General features: G+C 38.2%; 1 protein-coding gene across 5 annotated transcripts in view; it reads right to left on the bottom strand.

Moving 5' to 3' along the window:
- Positions 1-532: 532 nt before the first annotated feature.
- Positions 533-21,470, bottom strand: part of adgra1b (adhesion G protein-coupled receptor A1b) — a 57,465-nt gene continuing 36,527 nt past the window's right edge. For all 5 annotated transcript variants that reach the window (XM_077729074.1, XM_077729075.1, XM_077729076.1 and 2 more), the window contains 5 exons: positions 13,856-13,983; positions 11,049-11,172; positions 8,116-8,261; positions 5,273-5,368; positions 533-5,052 (listed from right to left, as the gene is read on the bottom strand). In XM_077729074.1, coding sequence (XP_077585200.1) covers positions 3,642-5,052; positions 5,273-5,368; positions 8,116-8,261; positions 11,049-11,172; positions 13,856-13,983 — 1,905 coding nt within the window. In that variant the 3' untranslated portion in view covers positions 533-3,641. The remainder of the gene's footprint in view (positions 5,053-5,272; positions 5,369-8,115; positions 8,262-11,048; positions 11,173-13,855; positions 13,984-21,470) is intronic.

Genomic DNA, 21,470 nt, shown 5'->3' with positions numbered 1-21,470 from the left:
TCCAATTTGACAGTGGGGCTGGCAGCAATCATCCAAAAACGGATTGGACATCTTCATTAATAGGTAAAAATGCATACAATTTAAAATCTCAGTCATTCATACACAATTCTGATCCCCTATTTAAGAAATGAAAATGTAAGGATTTCATTTCTTCGATTTTTGTTGTTGTTGAAAGTAGCACCTAGAGAGGAAACATTTGGACACCACTACTCTAGTCTAAATCAAATTTCTTTGAAATGTCACTGTTGCTATGTATTCCATGTAAAATATGATGCCCAGAAAAGGATTACAATGATCTGCGAGATGCATGGGCTGAAGGTTGTGGACGCTTATAGCAGCAACACGCATACAAGCACACAAGACTGAATCCAAGCCTGCGGCATTTAGAAATCATACCCTACGGCAGCTCTGTGGGAGATTTCTTTTGTCAACAGTGTAGCAAGAACGCAGAGACCTTTTGCCTTACGCGTATTTACCGCCACATATGAAAGAAGGCTGACTCACAAACACATTGTAAAGATACTCTGGCTAGTTACATGGTGAAAAAATACATTTATTGGAATCTGTGTCAATGTAGAAAAAAGTGAAAACTGGCTTTGGGTTTTGTCATTGTACCACTGGTCAGTTTCAAGCAGTTGCCAGGTGACCCAAAATGAAGTCGTCATGCTCATTTGGGTCAGCATACCTGCTGTTGCTGATAATAGAGAGGGTATTCTACAGTGGCACTATGACACCAAATACATTGAAACAAAACATTTAGCAAATACTGGCACATAAATGAACCAAGACCACTGTTTAGTTAAATAATGTGATTTGTCCTAGTAGTACCCATTCCAATGTCTTTTTTTATGTGAATGGTAATTTGTCCTACTATCGCCTTCCCTCTCTCAATAAACATGTATATAGGCCTATCCAAAATTTAGAATATCAAGTAAAAGTTGTTTTATTTGGTCAATTTAACATAAAATATGAAAGCAACCAATTTTATTGAGACATTAAAACAATGAAGTCATCTCTGTTGTAACCTTGCTGATTTGAAGATTTTCAGCTTATTATGACAATAAACTTTTCACGATATTCATATTTTCTGAGTAGTACTGTATAGTATACGTATGTAAGTGTGTAGTTAAGTAATTGGGTAACAATTTCATCTCCCGTTTGCCTGTGTCTAAGCGACTATTAAGGATATGGGCCAATATTTTACCACTAAAATTCAACCTTTAATTACTCATTTTGTACAGGACCGTTGAAGAAACTCCAATGACTCTGTGGAGAGAGGGATTCATGCAATGTCTATGAAAAACTACAAAAAAAAAACCCTACAAAAAACCAACGAATTTCACGAGTGGCACGCTCTTCTCAATTTTTACAGAAGTCGCAATAATTAACGTGATATTCCTGTCCGAACAAACATCACAATGAAACTTAATGTAAAGTCATTTGGAGAGCGTTAGATTGGGTAGTGCACTTCTATTTCTCATATACCAGGGAAAAATCTCACAACACATTGAGATCAGCATACTTATGTTAATGACAAACAAAATGACAACAGATTAAAAGGCATTAGACAACAAAAGACAATTCTAAACTCAGATACTGAGCATTAAATTGAGAGTTAAGTTTTTCCCCTATTCATATATAGATTTACTGTATTCATAAACATTTTTTTTTAAAATCTGATGGAAAATAATCAGGAATCTTTTTTTTTTATTCACACAGCAGGAGTGCACATAGTGCAGAAAGACATTTTGTCCATGCCAAGGTGATTTTTCGAGAACAGGGTTTGCGGTCCATATGTTGATTATATGCAACTTTTTTTTTAAAGTTTTTTTAGGTGGGGTTTTCTGATGAAATGCATGGGATTTTCTAGACTCCTAAAAACATCATTCATCTAACACAGACATGTGGTTTCAGATGGTATGTAACCTCTGGCTCTTTACCATACTCATTAGGTGAGCCATAATCATCAGAAAAGTCTAATTGGATTTGGATTTTATAATTAATGTTGGAATAAAAGGATGTCTTTTTATAAAGTATGTTAAAGCTAAGGCTTTGACGGAATTGATATGATAAACTGCAGCAGTCTGTTCAGGTCAAAGGCAAATCAAATACTCGTGGGTGGACAAAGTCAAAGAAGGAAGTGATGGTTGCATAAATTAGATCATGCTTGAATTGGGATTTCATCATGACAACATGTGACAGGTAAAATAAACTTTCCAATGCATAACCTTATTTACGTGTTTTGTAAGAACACATAAGTCTCAACATTACATGTTGTATTAATCTTTTTTTTACTGGACCTTTCAGACCCCACTGGAATTATGAATTTTGATGTCTTTAAGCTCATTGGATATAGTTTAATGTCTAAAAGTTAGTAGTAATTCATTTTGCCATGCATGAAATGTTTTTTTTTTTTTTTAGATTACTGAACCAGTGTTACACTGGTGCCTTAAGATATGCCTTGATGAAAGTAAAGTGTCATGGAAAATGAACGAATGAGTAAGTGACTGAAAACCCTACAAAGCTATTGATAAAACAAATTAAAAAGCTTTTGGAACTTATTAAGCCTTTCAGCGGTCAATACACAGGACAGCAATTTAAAAGTAGCTTTTTTTTCAATTTCTATTTAATAGACTTAAGAAAACTTCATAACTAAAAATTATTACAAATTTAAATAAGAGATAATGATTGGAAAAAAATGGGAAATTAGGAAATATACTCTGGTCCTATGTTAAATGAGCGCCCTGGACAAATTCTAAAATAAATAATCATAATTTGTACATGAAAGGATTAATGGAGTGCTTATTTATCTCGATACAATATAGGTTATATGTCACTAAATTAACTCACACCTCAAGGCACCACTGTATGTCCTTTGTGGATGAAAAATATATCTACTGTATCTTCTTGGCTGAGAAATCTGGATTCATTAAATCAACTCATGAAAACTGCAGTCACATTGTTACAATTGATAAACAAGTCTTTTCTGAAGAAAATATAACCGAACTGAGAAAACACCATACAGATAGCATGTTCAATGCAAACCTGAAAAAACAAGTTTGACGTAATTTTTTTTCATGTCTTCAACGAGTATCACTTAAATGCTTGACACATTATTGTGTGTTACTTAGAAAATATCTTGCACTTATACATAATTGTATGACTGAATGGCAAAGAAACATAAGAAATCTACAATTGCTGGTTTAGTTTTCTAAAACATGTACTAAATGAATTGTTGAAAGTTTTGGTTTTGGTTAATCTGATCAGGTAATGAAGCATAAAGCATAAAATCCTGCAGCTTGTTGGCTTTGAGCACTAACTCACATTTTCAAAAATACGGTCATTCGATTTCTTTTATGCATACAGGGATATGTAGTGGTAAGAGCGGAAATATCTTCTGTTCACGTATATCTTCTGACATGTTCATATATTTTTTTCTTAATGAAATAGATTGTTTTGGGATTCGTTTTTCTTCACGGAGAACTTCATATATTGTAGTCAATTTCTGTCCAGTAAAAGATACAAATATGAGGACATTATTCCACACTGATTGAGACGATTATCATGTTTTTATATTCTGGGAGAAACTATTTTTTTTTCTTTTGCACGAAGCATAGAGTGCTACTGCCACGCATCCCAGACTACACAGTAGTTTCATTCTTCCATGGTCCAGTGCGTATATTCCCTGTACTGTCTGAGCTGTAAAGGAGTCCCTCATGCAGGCCACCTTTTAGAATCCCATTCTGATTGGGCGGATTCTGCGGGTAGGATTGTCTGCGCGGGGCGTGCATGTCCAAATGGTGATGCGTAACATGCTCCTCCTCCGCAGTTTTGCTGCACCCGCACAGGAACACGCCTGCGTCAGCTGCCTCTGCCGGGCACAATGAAGGGAAAATATCCGCTTTAGTGCAGCACATATGCCGGTGGCATGGATTATGACATGTGATGGCCTCGTGCGCAGTAGCTGCTGCTCCTGTGTGGCATGTATGCTGGCCCTCGTGGAGGCCCTCGTGGACCTGATGCGGACAAGTGTGGACGTGGCGCTCGTGAGTGCTGTGGGGGCTATCTGTGTGTGAGCTGTGAACGCTGCCTCCATCTGCATTGGAGGGGATATGGTAGGCATATTCCCTATCGCTCCCCGCACCACAAATACCGGTGCCAGACCGGCGGCTGAAACGACGGCCTTTAGTCCTGCCGCTGCTCTTCAGACAGGGGTGCAACTGGATTCCCGGCCGGTAACCCTCGGGATCAGCGTGTAGGAGCACGTGTGTGGCAGTTGGTTCCTCCTCCATGAGCTGTTGGCTATGCAGGGCAGCACAACATGGAGTCACAGGTGTCAAACATGTCACGTGATTCTGTGATGATGAATGGGCAGCATGTTTACAGTGACTTACGCTGCCGTGACTACAGCTAATCACAGCTTTACACGGAGATTCGTGGTGGCAGTGACCGTGGCCGTGCGATGGAGTATCTCCATTTACGTTGACTTTCGGCGGCACCTGCCCATGTGCCACGGAGCAATTGTCAGCCCGCCCGCCGGGACAGCATGAACACCAGCAATGCCAGACATCATCCCGTTTGGCACAATGATGGATGAGGATGAAGAGGCCAAGTGTGACAGAAAAGGCACCGTACAGGCAACTAAAGATCATGTCCAGGAAATGACCCTGGGACACAGCCAGCGCCCCAAAAGTCCAAGTGGCCAGGAAGAGGAAAAGCGTGAAGGCCGCTGTGCGGAGTTGGGCCTTGAAGGAGTGCTCATTGGCCAGTAGGGCGGGATTAATGGGGATACCCGGGCAACCGGCGGGGCAGTGGCTCCCAGTCGCTGGTGCCGTCAGCACGCCGGGCTCAGCCGCCTGCTGGCAAGGTGTCGGCACGTCGATGGAGGCCAACCTTTGCTGCTCTTCTGTCAGCTGCTTGAGCTCATACTTCTTTTCAGGGTGACGCCTTAGTTGAATGAAGGTACAGAGGAAATAGATGCACGTCACCAGGACGATGAGGGCCACTGGGCCGAAGAAAGCACCCAGACTTGGCTCCCAGGCCATCCAACAGCTGCGGAAAATAGAAAGATAATCAGATTATAATATTCTCTTAATTTGACTTTATTTAACTACAATACAGATCTCAAATGTAGATGACGAAGAATTGATGTTCCTGCTCTGTTGTTCATTAAAAGTAATGTGTGTAATTGTTGTATTCATTGAATAATAACTCCCCCATGTATACCTTTTGATAGCCACTGAATTTCTTGAATTGAACAGTGTGAACTTACTATGGTGCTTGCTCCACGCTGCCATAGTTGTCAAGATTGACAGCTGCGGTTACCCCACAGATGATGAAGGGCACTCCACTGCTGACTAAATAAAATCTGGAAGATAAGATGAAAAGGTGTTTTGGAAGAGTTTTTTTTTACATAAACAAAAAGTTGCTGATCTTAGAACAAATAATGCATTGTTACCAGCGACACCAATAGATGTTAAATCCATTCTAACAGGGATGGGTTGCATTAAATGATAATGTTTAAGTGCCATTCATGATAGACCTCCATACTGACGAGAGGGCTGGCAACGATTGTTCGTTCGCAGTACAAAATTCATTGATTAAATAACTGCCTTTAGTTGATGTGTTCACCTGGTTTCAGTGTTGAGTTTACAACAACTCAGGTGTGAATAACTGCATCAATGGCAGCCAATGAATTAGTCAAAATGAATTTTATTGTGTGAAATTTCAAATGAAAATTATCCAATGTCTATTGTTTATACCAAAGAAATAAAGCATTTTATCTCTTTTTGTGTCTAGTTAAGCAAGAAGAAAATTATTATATATTTGCTTTCACTGGCGATTCATTGAAATACAAAAAAAGAACACATTGTATGTCACAGTGGGGCTCTCAGCATTCATCTCATCATTCACCCTTTCCCTTTAGCATTAAATCTTCTTGTGAAATTAATGTTACACTTCCTCAGGGTAAAATTGAGGCCACAAATCTGAAGATGCTATCATATTTACAGTACTATTACCTTCAGGCAAAGTTCTTTCTGCATGGAAGCATTGCAAGTTTTCCTAATCTGTCAACGGCTGCCTGATAAGAACAGCTTTTTAATTGTAAAATCTGATTGCCAGCGATGCTTGCATCAACAACTACTTAACAGTGAAGCATAAAAATTGTATGCAGAAACATACCTAATCCCAAGCAGCTTCCTCTGCGCTCTGTTCTTTTTTTTTGTGTTCACTTTGCCCTGCCATCCACTTTCCTACATAACACTATGCTATTTCCTCTTCCATCCTGTTCAATCTCCACCCGTGTCACAGGTGTAACCTTCACAGCACTCCATCTTCCTCCTTTCTCCTTTCTCTGTCTCTCCCTTTCACAATACATCCCTCGTCACACAGCAGGCATCCCCAAAATTCAATTATAATCAAGGTTCTTGTCTTAGCCACTAGTACTTGGGGGTGGGGTGGGTGCATTGAGATGGGTGAAGCTGAGAAGGGAAATTGGGAGTGTTGTTGGAGATGGTAGTCGTTGGGGGGCATTACCAGCCTGTCACTGCTTCTGAGTGGAACAATTCCCTCAGGAGCTCCCAACCCCCACCAACAGAAAGCCATTTACACTCCTGTCAGCAAGATAAGTGTAAATGAGAATAAATGGTAAAATGTAAGGCGGCTGACCTATTTAACAGCAAAATCAATAGAGTACATGGCTTACATATGTAACTGTTTTATGCAAATAGATAATACATCCAAATCTGTGCATGTAAAAAGTCCAAGAAAAAAAGGGTCTGGGTATTTGGAAGATAACATGTTCTGAAGCATACTAAGACAAAAAGATCTTTAAAATTTGGCAGAGTATTAACCACTTGATGGCTGAACATATATTTAACAAATATACACATTATTCACTGCTAGTACTTAGTGTGTATTACCCCAATGAAATGTATAACTGTTAACTCAATCACTTCCAGGTAAAGGCATTTGCTTAGAATTCACTATCTGTGTTGGGGATGTGGTAATTTGCAAAAGAATTACATGTATAGTAAAAACCATTAAGAATACGAAACTTCCACTCCATTTTGACTGCAAGTTAATTTGCTTATTCACCCCTCCGAGCATTGGATTCGACGTCAAGCGCCCTCAATGGTAGCCACTGAGCTAAATGTAAATTCAAGCTTTGAGTTTAAACATGGGGTGGCAACAATTTCTCACCAAACTGCAATTGTTTTCTGATGTGTCATTAGATTGAAATTAGATGGAGGGACAGGAAGGTAGATCAGTAGAAATAGGGTTGATAATGGGAATGGGGGAGGTGGTGATTGGAGAATGGGAATGTGTTGGGGGGCAGCAGGAAGAGAATTGATTTGTCTCCAGATGCTAAGTCTTACTGCATGAGCATGTCTGAAAGGGACCATTACGGTCAATCATCATGGATCAACATGGATGCAGTGCTGCATGATCCAACCGCTTGCCCCTGGACAAATGATCTAATTCACAAGCTGTGCATGGTGGTAGCGGATCAAGAATATTCTTTATTAATATGCAGAATCATGGTATTGGCAGATGTATTTTGCCGGAATAAAGGCTGTTTAGAGATAAAAAAAATGTCCTTCCTTTCTGTTGCCCTTCAGAAATGCTTTACTGTGTTGTCTGCCTTTTTCATATCAAAACCAAGCTGAATAACACTGTTGTGATTCTTGTTACCGTTGATCGCCATAACTTATTCTCATAAAAATGTAAAAATAAAAGAAATAAATACAAATTCGTAAAAATTGTAATTTGTGTTTTGAAGACGACAATGTGCAAACTGAGCTGTCGTCAAACAAGCGATTGCTGACCATCCAATTTGCTGATTGTCGTATACCAAAATAATTATTGGGTTTGTATTTGAGCTGAACTAAAAGCCAGTCATTTATTGCAGCCATGCAAGACAGAGACAATGTCAATGCTCATTTTTCAGTGCCATTGACGGTTATAGGCATCCAATCAATTTTGACCGGGAGACTGACAGAGATTTCCACTGCCAGCCTCCCAATCAAAATGGATTGGATGTCTAATCCAGTCACAGGCAGCCAATGAGTTAAAAAGGCAACGCTTAAGTTCATTATATAGAATTTTGTGTACCTCAAGAGTGGTTGTTTAGGGGGTCTTGGCGGATCACCATCTTTGCTCTTTGGAGGCTTCTTAGTCACCTGCTTATAAATGTTCCTTGCTGTCACGCCGAGCCACAGCATTGTCGCTAAAGATGAGTAGTGCAAGATGAACCCGACCTGAAATGGTGAAAGATGGAAAATTGCTAAACGTATTTTCTTAACTGGTCAATGTCTGCCAGGGGGGTCAGAGTTTTTTTTACACATAATTTAAAGAGAAGGCAGATCTGCTGTTTAAAATATCAATATCATTCCAAGGGTGTCTCTGACTGCTTCCGTACTTTGATGTTCTGTGTGCCTAATTAAAGAGACCATCGAGCACGTCCGTGTAAAAGGTTGAATGAGTGCAAGGTTGTTGATAGAATTTTTGGGCAGTTTTACATTTGGATACCAGCAGCTCCTTATCAGTTACGCTAGAGGACATCAGGGGTGCTGCCAGAATAACAAATTAGAATAGAAATGATAGTCACGTTGACGCCTATCTCGTGAGAAGAATGCCTTGTAATGCGTACCTGCACTCTCCTAGTTTGAATATTCATAAATTATGCTTCAATAGAAGAATTGATCTAACTTTGCCAAAAGGCTTTGGCAACTCATCAAAATAGATTTAAAAGGGAAGGTAGTAGATGTGATGATGGAAAAATATTAGAAACTCCAATTGCTCAGTTGCTCTATCAAATCCTTATTCTTCAGCTTTAGCTCATTAACTAAAGTAGTAGTTTATTTGAGTCCTGGTCCTAATAGATAATATGTCCTTGAGCATCATATGTAGAACTGGTTTGTCAATCAGCCTGTTGGAATACCTGCATATATTTAAGCCTCATTAGTACCAATGAAAAGAGGAGAAATATATGGCTTGTAGGCATTTGTATGCACGCCAGTCAACAAATATTGGGTGTAAATGAATATAATTTGCTGGTTTTGACCCTCATATGTATGCTGACCAGCTGGCGGTGGAGATATTTTGAAAATAATAAAACAAAATTCTGACTACTGTTAGAGATTTGGAAAGTTTGTTTTCATTGAATGAAATATGTGCTAAGGACATGTTATTATTAGAACTATAAAAAAGACTGATATTTACCAATCCTATTATGTAGTAGTAAATAAACTAATGCAATCAAATGAGGACTTTCAATGGGTTCCAACCCATAGAGACCAGCAAACTAATATGATTGATCGCATCATATAAAGGCATGGTGGGCGAGACATTATTACATCTGCCTTCCAGTTTTGAGATTGAGGTTTTCAATCCCCGGTGGGTTCTGACCTTCCAGTGGAGTTTGCATATCTCCCTGAGCGTAGATTTTCTCCGGGTACTTTGGTTTGCAAAGAACACTTAAAGTTGTCCATAGGTACAAGTGTGTACATGAATGGCGGCTTGTCTGATTGTGCCCTCTGATTTGCTGGAAACCAATTTGGAGCGTTTGACTATTTTCATTTGACGTTAAAGCTATTGATAGCAGGAAATCTTGAACAAATATTAAATATTCCAGGCAATGTCTGCCTCACTAAGCAGAACGTTGATCACAAAGTCAACAAAGGATGAGCTGGAAACAGCCAAGTGGAATCTAATTAATGTTTTTTTTTTCCATTAAAGAGCAGCAGACTAGCAAATGTGAGCTTTCTAGACACAGTGTTGAGGTTTTTAATGGCTTGTTTACTGACCTTTTTGACCACTATTCTATTTTTAGACATCACTACTTGCATTGATGTAAGGTTTTCTTTTTCATATCATTCAGGTAATTTAGCATTTTAGTTGGGGCGACAGAGAAATTCTACAGAAAAGAGATTCCGCAAGCTTCTTCAGAACTATCAACCATTCCGGGATCACTGCAAAATTTCCGGTTCAAAATAAACTCGGCTATTATCTGCCTTTTTGCCCTCCAGTCATTGAACTCTGGTCCCCCGCACTCATAGAAACTTTAAGGGTCCCAAGCTGGAAATATTTTTAACAAATTAATCGTGCAAATGCCGAAGAGAAAAAACTAATATAATGTCATTCATAAGTAAAAAGGAGAACACAGCTCTTTATGATGAAAAGTAATTTCATCTGCATTTCAATTAACTGTTATGTGTATTAATAGATAGTTCTTAAGATTTGAAACAACACATTCACTTGTTTGTTGACAATGATTGAGCCTAAGTGGGTCCATGTAAGACAATTACTTTTCACATAGTGTAATATCCATTTAGCAGCTATCTTTATCCAGAATAGAATAAGCTGCCAACAGCTATAGTTCTTGTTTCGCCATTCACTGTAAATGGACCACAGTGATTTCCCTCTCAAGGTACTTCAAGTGCATTAGTGTTGTTTCATTCACACAAAGTGGTGGCCCCGTGGTTAAAATTGTCTTGCAAGCGTATAGCATGCATTTTCCCTTTTCCTTGTTTTTAGAACTATCTAAATGTCATAGCAATAAAATATGAACGCAAGTATTGGGACATTAGATTATTACAAGTAGAGGAGTTGAAAAAACAATTTTGGAGTAGTGTGCAGGGAAGAAGGATAAAGAGGAATTGTATCCAAAAGTGAAGCTAGTCACTGATTCTATATGAGAAGGCCTGCATCACAATCTACTTTCAAGAGCAACCCAAATGTGTCTGATGGGGTTGAGGTCAATGTTCTATGATGACTAGGCAGTCCCATTCCTTTGGAGAAAAAAAAACTCTATAAACCATAATGTTACTGCCCTTGCCTTGAAATAAATCGAGGCCACTGAGCTACTCAACAAACATTGATGCTGTTGCTAAAACATCCTAAAGCAAATGTGCTGCTTCCACTAGAATTGTAATTTTATTGTTGTTTTAAAAATACCCCGTCACGGACTGATTTTATTCCTAACGCCTCTATAAAAATTTCTAACCACTGTATTAGCAAGACTCACGGTAACAGAATGCACTTACTGTTTGACATATGATGGGATATTTGATTCGATTGATGCCCCCGGCAAACACAGCGAAGGTCAGAGCAGTATGGAAACAGAAGTTGAGAAGTATATGCCATCCCTTTCGACTGATGCGGATCGCACTGTAAAAAGAAAAATCAATATACCAAAAAATTATAAGCGCAAACTTATATTTCTTTCAGAGCAAAAATTCATAAAAATATATATTTGAAATAATACATTGCCCTCAACACAACTTCAGCACTTCACTATAATGTTAACATGTTTTTGTTTGTATTGTGAACAACAAAAATAAATGTTATTATTTAAATTGAAGCAATCTTACTCGTAATAAATCTCCTGATAACCCTTTTATATTACTATGATGTTGTGCTTATTCATTTAAAAAAAAAGGGAAAAGAATATCTGGACATGTGATTAGCATCACTATACAAAGTGGCATTTGCAAACAAACATTATTCGCTCAGATATGACTTGAACAGGAATAGGGATCTTTTCCGGTTCACAAAATCAATTGAAGCTTCCTTTTCTGTGTACTTAAAGTATTTTTGTTTTGAGCCCAGAGTTACATAGCCATGAGCAAGGCACTTAACCCACTTTATCACATTCACTCTAGTCAGAGAATAGGCTGAATAGGTCATACAACAGCAATATACAGTTTGGCACACGTTTTACTGTGGTGATCCAGTAGCAGTTGAGCCAATTTCAGATAAAGCATTGGCAGGAGTCAGTTACAAGGCATGTCTAGAGCCAAGCTGCACTGCTCTGGTGCTGCTGCCTTTGCCATAGTCGAGGTATTGAAGTGCATCCAGCAAAGAGGCTATAAATCAAGCTGACTGTTGGCTTCCTTGAAAGGAGATTTTCATAGGCGCCGCACTGCGTTTCATTGGGTCAAGTAAATTAACCTACAACCCCGCACACCCCTTAACCCCAGAGACTGGGATGAATTGAGCTGTCCTCTTACCTTGTGCTATGCATATTGAATGTGAATTTCATTCTTAAAGAAAAGCTATAGTCATTCAAAATGGTTGCACTTCACTCAAGTAGAGTAGATACCCACTGAACCTTATTTCAAAATCTGGAATCTTGTGTTATAATATGTCTTACCAAAATCACTCTTCAAATGATTTTTCCCTCTGTATTTGCATGTATATATTTCTGTCCGTGGTTTCCCTAATCATTCACTGAGCCAAATCATTAGCAGAAAATGAAACTGGCCTTACTCAGTATATTTTATGGAATACATTTTTAGCCTGGTTATATTTGTCACATCTCTTCCTAATCCAGTATTTCCCATCTGTGGGGCGCATTCATTTTTGGTTTTCTATTGTTGGGTCTGTAGCACGCAGAAGTAATGATGGGATTTGCGAGCACAGGGGAGTGAGGGCAACTATTTTTGAGATTTCATTTCAGAGGACGGAATGTAAAACACACGCATAACCCAAACAATAAATAAACATTTTAATTGCATACTAGAAAATGGGCCATGGCAATAAACATTTGAGAACCATGGCCATAACCCTTTGGCATTAAGGTAAGTGCATTTGATGTCAGAAATAAAAGAATTCTAAAATCTACTGCGTCTAGCCTTAAGCAAACCCCTTTGAATTTTGCCTATCTATCACCCTGTTAGTGCTTCATGCACTAACAATCAGCTTGAGTGATACTACACACCTAAAGTGTTCTGAAAAATAAATGGTGTTTAATAGTCATACCCCTGGCCTATCATCTCTCTTTCCCCTCAGTAAGAGTACAATAGTTAGTATATATCTTCACTACTTATATTAAGTAGCATATATATAATCGATCATGTTTTTGTGTTAGTATCCCCCTGTCCTTCTTTCCCTCTGTGTCCAAAAAAATCATTTTTAATCCATCTAATTTTTCAATAATCACAATGGGAGTACACTAAACTCCCATGTGGCACATTAAAAGTGTTCCAGTGGAAAATAACACTTAGGCCTATAATGCTTTACCATTCTCTATGTCTAAGCAGCTGAACAGGACAAAAAATGTAAAAATAGCCTTATTACCATATCAGATATTAACTACAAAAGAAAATACCTTATTAAGAATCAAAAGAAAAGGTATGACACTACTAAGACTAAACTATTGAATCCCTGATCTCCTTTTAAAAAAACTAGGTCAGATAACAGTAGTAGAAGCGTTTAAAAAAATTGTACATATGAATGTAGCGTGTGCGATAATTTATCCGTTTCTGATTGGACAGAGTCTTTAGAGCAGGGGTAGGGAACTTATGTCTCCGGAGCCATATAAGGCTCTTTCCATGGGTGCATATGGCTCTCCATTAACCTGTGATGTAAAATATGGAAATCACTAGTGAGAGAGCTGAGTCCCGAACGCACTAATAAGAGCGTCACTGTGGCGTTGACACTACTTCTACCACCACTTTATCATAATTTTGTCTTATAATACTCTTCTGCACGCATGAAATCATTGATACTGATTTAATAGCAAGAGCATAACAATGTTGTCAAAATAATTGAGACTTTTTGTACTTTAAAAGTGGTAAAATGACAAAGTAAAATCACACATTTTCATGTATCTTTACTTTTCAATTTTGAGAATGGCTCTCCAGAAATAACATGAGAAAATATGAATTGTTTATGCTTCTCTCTGTCAAAAAGGTTCACGACCCCTGCCTGAGGGGATTGAGAGTATCAGCACTTAAAGTGAGAACGAGACCCCCATGCACATGGGACATATCATACATAATAGTCAATTGCAGAGCTGCCAATGCACCTTTCAACGTATAAATTTGCTTAAAGGAGTGAATTAACCTACCTGTGATGCACTATGTATGTGATGATGGAGGCAAAGAGGCAGAGCAACATGACCGCAGTGCAGGCATACACCACTGGGTGCAAAAATTCCCCTGGGAATGGGGGGAAAGACAGCACCTTCTTCAGATCCTGGGGAATAAAAGTAAGCAGACGGGAGATTAGAGGAAAGTCGGCCGTTTCGTGACAAATAATATGAGCGGTTTAGTTTAGCTAAAACATCCCACAAAATCTGACCAAGGATAAAGATGATGATCTGTAAATACTGTATGCTATTCCACAGTACACTGTAAACAAGAGAGACAAGAATAGCTAAACAAGAGTTAGACCATACTAATTTCTAACGTACGGACGATATAGGGAAGAACACATTTTTCTATAACAACTGAACATTGGCATTCAATTTCCAGCATAAATAGAACACACAAGGCGTAAAAAGCATTTCTGTTATTTTAAAATACTACTTTTTTCAATAATTTGTATCAATATATGAGCAAATGTGGTTTTATGTACATTTCATCTCACTTACGTACTTGATTGCCGAGGTAATAGCCAAAAACACATTTACGTCTACCCACTCATTTTTATGCGTTGCTGATGGAAAAAAAAAACCTGTGGCATTACTCACTCCTTTGTACGGTATGAATCAGCCAAAAAATGCTGAAAGACATTTATCCCGCCTTCTATAATGAACAGTTTACTGTAATTAGCTGATTTTATGTTTACTGTTTAGGTTGTATTTAATCACATGTATACAATACAGTTATCCACTGAACATATGAATGCAATTGTCAGTCAGACTCGAAATAAGAATGTTTTGATCCCAAAAAGAGATGAATTTTTCCATTTCCATTATTCTATATTAAATAAATGTCATTAAACTTCTGTGTGTAATATTTCCAATGACAAAGAATGAATGACAAAACAGGAAAAAACTGAAAACAGAAAGACTAGAAATTGAACTGGAAAAAAAAGACTAAGTGAGACAAATATGCTGTATACTTTTTTTATGAGCTTCGATGAAAAATGACAAGACAGCATGCAGGGCTCCAACATATCAAACAACTTCCCGCATGTGTTAATGAATGTTAAACAAGCAAAATTGAAGTTTGTATTTACCCTGTGAGCGATGTCATAGAAGGACACTGAAAATTGGTTAATTATAAATTAACACGATATGAAATTAAAGTGATGGAAAACAAATGCCTACAGCACCAGAGGCTGCTCAAATGGTTGCGCTACATTTTTAACTAGATTCCGCATTGTATAGTTTATTTTAGTGAGTAACATAATCACACAACCACCAGTACAGGTAGCGTTCATAAAGTGAGTCAAGTGATGGACCATATTTTGCAAATTATCATGAAAGGTAACAGTCATAAACACTGCTGGCATTTTCCCACCAAGGAAGAGGCTTCTTTACATTAAGATCTTTTTTTTCTCTTGTAAATTCCTGTCAATAATTTAAAAAACAACAACTTGCGCTTTGACTCTATGATTTAAGAACTGTTTTGCTCAGTTTTACCAGGCAGATCACATGAACACTATAATGACTTTTTTTGTCAGCCAAAAGGGGTGAAGTCTATGAAAATGTGGTCCACTGAATTATAAATAAATCTTCTTGTAGAGAAATATGCTTAAAAAGCAATTGGTGGATAAGTCAGGATGGCAAACCTTAAATCTTCAGTTTCGATCATGTCAAGACAAGGCAATACCAGAAGGGCATCCCAGAATATCTTTTTCATCATAGTATGGACAATTTATGAGAGTCTGCATTTACATGTGTGAACAAGTCTAATTTTAATTAGCGTGCATGATTGATATTGGGCCTCCAGTTAAATATTATGGCTTGAGACCCTTTTTTACTACCACACTGGTAGCTGGTAGGCTACAGCCAGGCGTGAAGCAGTTGGAAAGAGTGTACAAACATCCAACTGCTCCTTTAATAGAAATGTGTGAATAATTGCTGAGCGAGCTGCTGTCCCAAGTGAAGGAACTCATGTATCTTGTAGTATGGGTAAAGGAAGAGGAAAAGACCGTCGCCTCATACTGAATACCAGGGATGGTCCCTGTGCTTGTGGATACGAATAAAGCAAACAAAATGGAGAGCACGCTCAGTCTGAATTGCAGTCTGTATACTAACATCGTGAACTGATGTCATGTTCTACTTTAAAATGCAAACTCATTGAGATTGAATCGACAGTGCCTCTGCAAATCGTAGTGAACATTTTCTTTCAGTTCCCTCAGACTTATTAACCTCAGCATGTTTTGTGTTTTCTTGCAAGGATGGCTTAAAAGACCTTCAAGACATTGAAACAACCCTGTGGACTACTGCCAAAATGGAACTGAAGAGACTTGCATCATCACCCTTGCAGCTTTCTGAAAAGCAGCACAATGAATCGTTTGTGACTGAAGCCCCAGAAGCAGGGGAGGTAAACATGAACAGCAGGACCCCCTATTTACACACACAGTGAACAGTCAGGATTTACTATCAGCCCAGTAGGAGATATTAACGCTTTTAGAGCTTGTTGATCCTTCCCATCTATTTTCAGAAGCGAAGTAGGCGAGATTTGCTTTCAAAAAGCACTATGCTGTCCATCTTTAAAATTCGAAAGAAACCATCAATACAGGCCATCTGCTTTCGTTTTGGCAAAATAATACTATCCAGAGAGTACGGTTTGTCATTTCTGACTCCCTAAACTTTCCCCTCCAAGGGCAAGTTATCAAATTGGTTATTCATAGGTACTTTCTGGAGTCAAAGTTTGAATATTAATACACTGGGAGGTAACTGTGCACTAAATACTATATTATATGTGTGCCTTATAGACACCCATAATAAACTTTGATTTATATTCTGCAGTTTATCCTCATGAGTGTCATGGTATTTATAAGACATACTGTGCAAATACCTCCTTCTTAGAGTTAATGGTAGACCAGGAAGTAATAGAAAAACCAAAGCAAGCTAGACTGTGAAGGTGGCACTAGGACTGCAGTAGCTGCATAAAACGCAGTTTAATGAACCACTACATTATTGATTGCTCACTGAAAACCATTATAGGGCAAATAAAACTACTGGGAAGGCAACAATCTTACACCATCTGTTCTTGGCTGTGGAGATTAAGATTTTGCTCAGGAAAATTTAAATGTGAAGATGTATCAAATTGGAGAAGTTGCACACTCTCAAGAAACCAAACCCGGACCCAAAGGTAGAAAGATCCTTTCAAGTTGGAGAGGTTTAGGACAGATGTACAAGGAAAAGGAACAAGAAAAAAAGTGCTCACAGTTTGGTAAATCCCTATAGAAATGATCATGTTCATCTACACTCTACAGTGTAGTTTGAATAAATAGAACTTCAATTTCCCCAGAGTCAGTAGTGGGGCACGAACTAACAGAAGGAATAGATCTGAATAGATGCCTCAAGTGCTTTGGTTTTACAAACTTTGAGTTTGATGTAAAGCTAGCTTTCCATGTGCTTTGTAAGAAAAGCCTGTAATGTTGTAAGACTCTAGTTGACCTAGCTGTCATGGTGACTGACGGGACATTTGGTGCAGTTAACAGTATGCTCTGAGCAAGTGAAATCAGTTGCAGAGCCAATCGAACATCAGCAGTGGACAAAAACTGCCAGCTCAAGAAAATATTTTTCCTTCAGGCCACTTATGATTTTAACTGCGATCATATTACTTCACTGTGCAATAGCCACTTTATTACTGTGGATCCACAGCAACACAATGTGACCGGCCCTTTGACAGGGCAATTCATTACAGCAATTACCTAACAATGCAATTTAACCTGTTCTGGATTAGCACCGACATGTTACATCTGAACACAACTCTACTGCCCCTCAGGCCGATGCAACCAAAACTACCTGATCCCCTTCTTGTGTAGCAACAACATTAATTTGTGACCTGCTCTTCCGTATCCAAAGTCAGATTATAAAAATCAATTAAATTTGATCTCATTCTTAATCTCTGCTCTCAGGCATAAAGAGTCCACAATGGTAGGGGTTTTGTTTTCACTGTAAGGGCTACAGTTAATGACTTATACAGAAGCGACTGCTTCATACGAGCAAGCTAGACTTGGAACTGAAGAAGTTGTCATACTGAGACAAGCTTGAACCTACTTTTGTAATGAGGGAGATGAGATGACAAAAAACAACAAACGTTTGTTTGAAACTGATCTTATGCAATCACAAGCCACAGCAAATATTGAATACCCACTCACTCACTTGCTCAAAGTTAACTTTTGTCTCAATGTTTTTACTGAGCATTTAAAACTTAAACTCTATCAGAACACATTGCAACGGCTCATACTGAATAGAGCTAAAACGTAACGCTTTGCATCTCTGTATGATATTCACCATCACTTTTTAATTGTCATATACATATTATAAACCAAAAAAGTACATTACATTAGAGATTATTGAAGTAATCTATACATAATATCATCACAAGTTTGCTTTTTACTCTGTTGTGAACTAGAATGTGGAACTAAATAAGGGAAAGAACACAAGTTAAAATCCCCTTGCAAACTGCCTTTGGGCTCCCAGCTTGCAGCACTACATTTTATCATCCTTGAGTGGCCCCATGAACACTGGAACAGAACCAGGCTAACTCTGCAAATCAAACTCAGTCTGGCTTCCCCATCGTCCATAGGATAACAGAGTGTGACAGAACACTGGTGAGACAGAACTTCCTGACTTAACAACAGTCTGAAAAACGGCCATGCACCATTAATGTGGTTCATCAATGATTCAACGGCACCTTGAGGCTGTCACTCAGTTCACAGCTTTGAGATACATTCAGGCATGTAATCACTGCCGCCTGGCAAGTGTTCAGCTGGATGCACCGCAATACAGTCATCAAATGCTGTAGAACGGAGTATAGAGCAATCCATTCATTACCACTATTTCTCAGCAGGCGTTACCCTCAGCCCAAGGCTAACTAGATCCTTCAAAAATAGTTTGGCCAATCGTTCTTCTGAGATATTCAAAGTGTACTACTAAAAATTAAATTAAATATATCAACATTGAGAAAGTGGTCACTTATTTGTACACAAAGCACAACATATAATCTCCTTTCCTTTACTATGATGCTATTACCAAATAAGATATTATCCTAGGTCTTGGGAGCCATGAATCAAAAAGTCATCTATCTGGTCGCTATTCCGAAGCAACCACCTAAAATCTCATTCCCTTAGCTGATGTGAAGTCGATGGTCAGCCTCAGTAAAATTGAATGTCCTTACTGAATATTTAATGTTGAGCTCATCAACCTTTGTCAGTACTTGATTTACACTACTAAATTTCAAAGCTGCCAATATGTTTGCTGTCATTTCCAACCCTTTCACGGATATATTCTGACCGCCTTGCTGTAATATGAAAACCCAGCCAAAATGTGTATTAGAAAAGCGCCCAAAAAAGATGTTGTATATGTCAAGCCCCTTGTAAACAGTGCTTGAGTGTGGCTAATTCATCTACAATATGCTAGTACTCCCACGCAAAATATGAATGCTCTACTCTATTGCAAAAGCATATTTTAACTGAGCACCTGGTGAATATTCAAATGTGCAATAAAAACAACTTATCACCATTAACTAATGCAATAGAAGCATTAATGAAACATCTTTGTTATTGAACCACTTCTAATTACAATGCCTGAGAATATTTCTACCTACAATGATGTTCTTTTGAAATGCAGACATATTGTGGCATTGTGACATTGCATATATTTAAATGAACTTGCTGTAAATATGTAGTATTTGAAATATTGATCATGGTCAGTCTAAATTCATTTCCTTTTATTTGCTGTCATGAAAATGGTTTAGAAGGCTTCACTTGTACTGTGTAGTTAGTTAAGTACATAACTACAATATTTGTTTTAAAGTGGCACAGGTTAACTTTGCAGAACAAATGCTAAAACACTTGTCAACAACAAGATGTTGCACCGAGTCGGGAGAGGACCAGCTGAGACAGCTCTCGCGCCATCACCAAACAAAGAGTGTCGAATTGAACCATATAATTGGGGCGCATGTTACAAGTGTCCAAGATCAATGTATTACTCAACCAGCAGCTGTCACCATTCATTTATGTGTGGCAAGGCAGCCAAAAGAAGTTGTTGTCGGCAGAGCCAGAGAGTCAGATATGTATTCAGGCCTAACGCTGGTACGTTTTACAAAAGCTTCAAACTGTATTACAGATTGTTCTATTACAAGAAGACACAAGTTGCACCTTTTTTTCTGAAAAAAAGAACATTAGAATAGCACTTTAAACATTCTGCTTTGATTCCATATACAGACATTGTAACAGGAAGGATTGAGTCTAAGCCAAGCCTCTGCAGAGCAACAGCATGCAAGCAGCATTTCTAAAAATGCATTTACACTCTGGCACCAATGGTCATGGAGGATAAATGAGCCAGCTCTGTGGCACTTAACAGGGTAACAGAGCTCACATGAATATGTTTCCGGCCACCATTTTTATGTGTGTTCTGTTTTGCTTTGGCGTATAGTGGTCTTCCTACACTTCTGCCTGACTGTGAAATGTTAGCCATTTGATAGCTTTACTATACGACAGCTTTGTAATAGTAACATGGTGAGCAGTAAGCAGTCCATCAAGAAGCTTTAAGTTTAAAAATATTGAAAAGGGGAAATGTAGATATAATATAATTGTGAAGGGCTTTTAGAATGCAGTATTGTAAGTGGATGTATGCATGGCCCGGGCTTGAGACTTACACTGTATGAGCGATGTTTTCAAAGATTAGCAATTAGTTCTTTATTGCTGCTGAAATTAAATTATTTTTTGTTCTAGTCCAAGGTGAAGCTCCATGAAATGTAAAGCACAAAAGCATTTTATAGTGGAGAGAGCTTACACTTTAAAACAGGCCAAAACTGCACACAATTTTTATAATGTACACTGCTATCTTTCAGTTAGAAATGTCATAAAAATGTATATATGACTTGAAAGAATAATTATTTTATTAGATCAGACCGAAAACTATGTATGTTTGAAATACGATAGGAACTTTCTTTTTAATTGGGTTTATACAAATAGTCGAGTCTCCAGCAGCCCTGACCACCCATTGAGTGTGAAATTAAACAACCAAGTAAATATTTTGCTATCTCCCTTTCTGAAACCGTGTGTGAGTAAGCCTCTCTCTGAGTCCCATCAGAGCATGTAGAAAACAAAGGATTTAAACTGCCTATGCCAGAAAATCATTGAAACCAGAAATCATTGTATGCAATTAAAAAAAGGAAAAGAAAATACATTCACGATTGGGGAAAAAAGATGATTAGGGTTATGTAGAATGCAAGATTACGTGCTTGTATTGTTGTTTAGGTGACAAGTCTGTTTCCAACATTCTTGTTCGATTTTCCCTTCCTGCTGAGTCATTTAAACTCAATGGCTGCCATTGACGGTGCTGGACTCCAATTCAATTTCAATTAGGACAGCATTAACATTAATTTATTTGGCCTCTGCCCGGGCAAAGGAATTCTGGACATCTAGCATTGTCAATGCCACTGAAAGATGCGCATTCACGGTCAGCAATTGTCCTAGTGTAAATGAATTGGCTGTCTATTGCTCTCAATGGAAGGCAGTAAGTTAAAATGCAATTAATGTGTGTGATA

The sequence above is a fragment of the Stigmatopora nigra genome, chromosome 12 (assembly GCF_051989575.1).
Source record: "Stigmatopora nigra isolate UIUO_SnigA chromosome 12, RoL_Snig_1.1, whole genome shotgun sequence".
Lineage (NCBI taxonomy): Eukaryota > Metazoa > Chordata > Actinopteri > Syngnathiformes > Syngnathidae > Stigmatopora > Stigmatopora nigra.
This window is presented reverse-complemented; position numbering and strand designations above follow the sequence as displayed.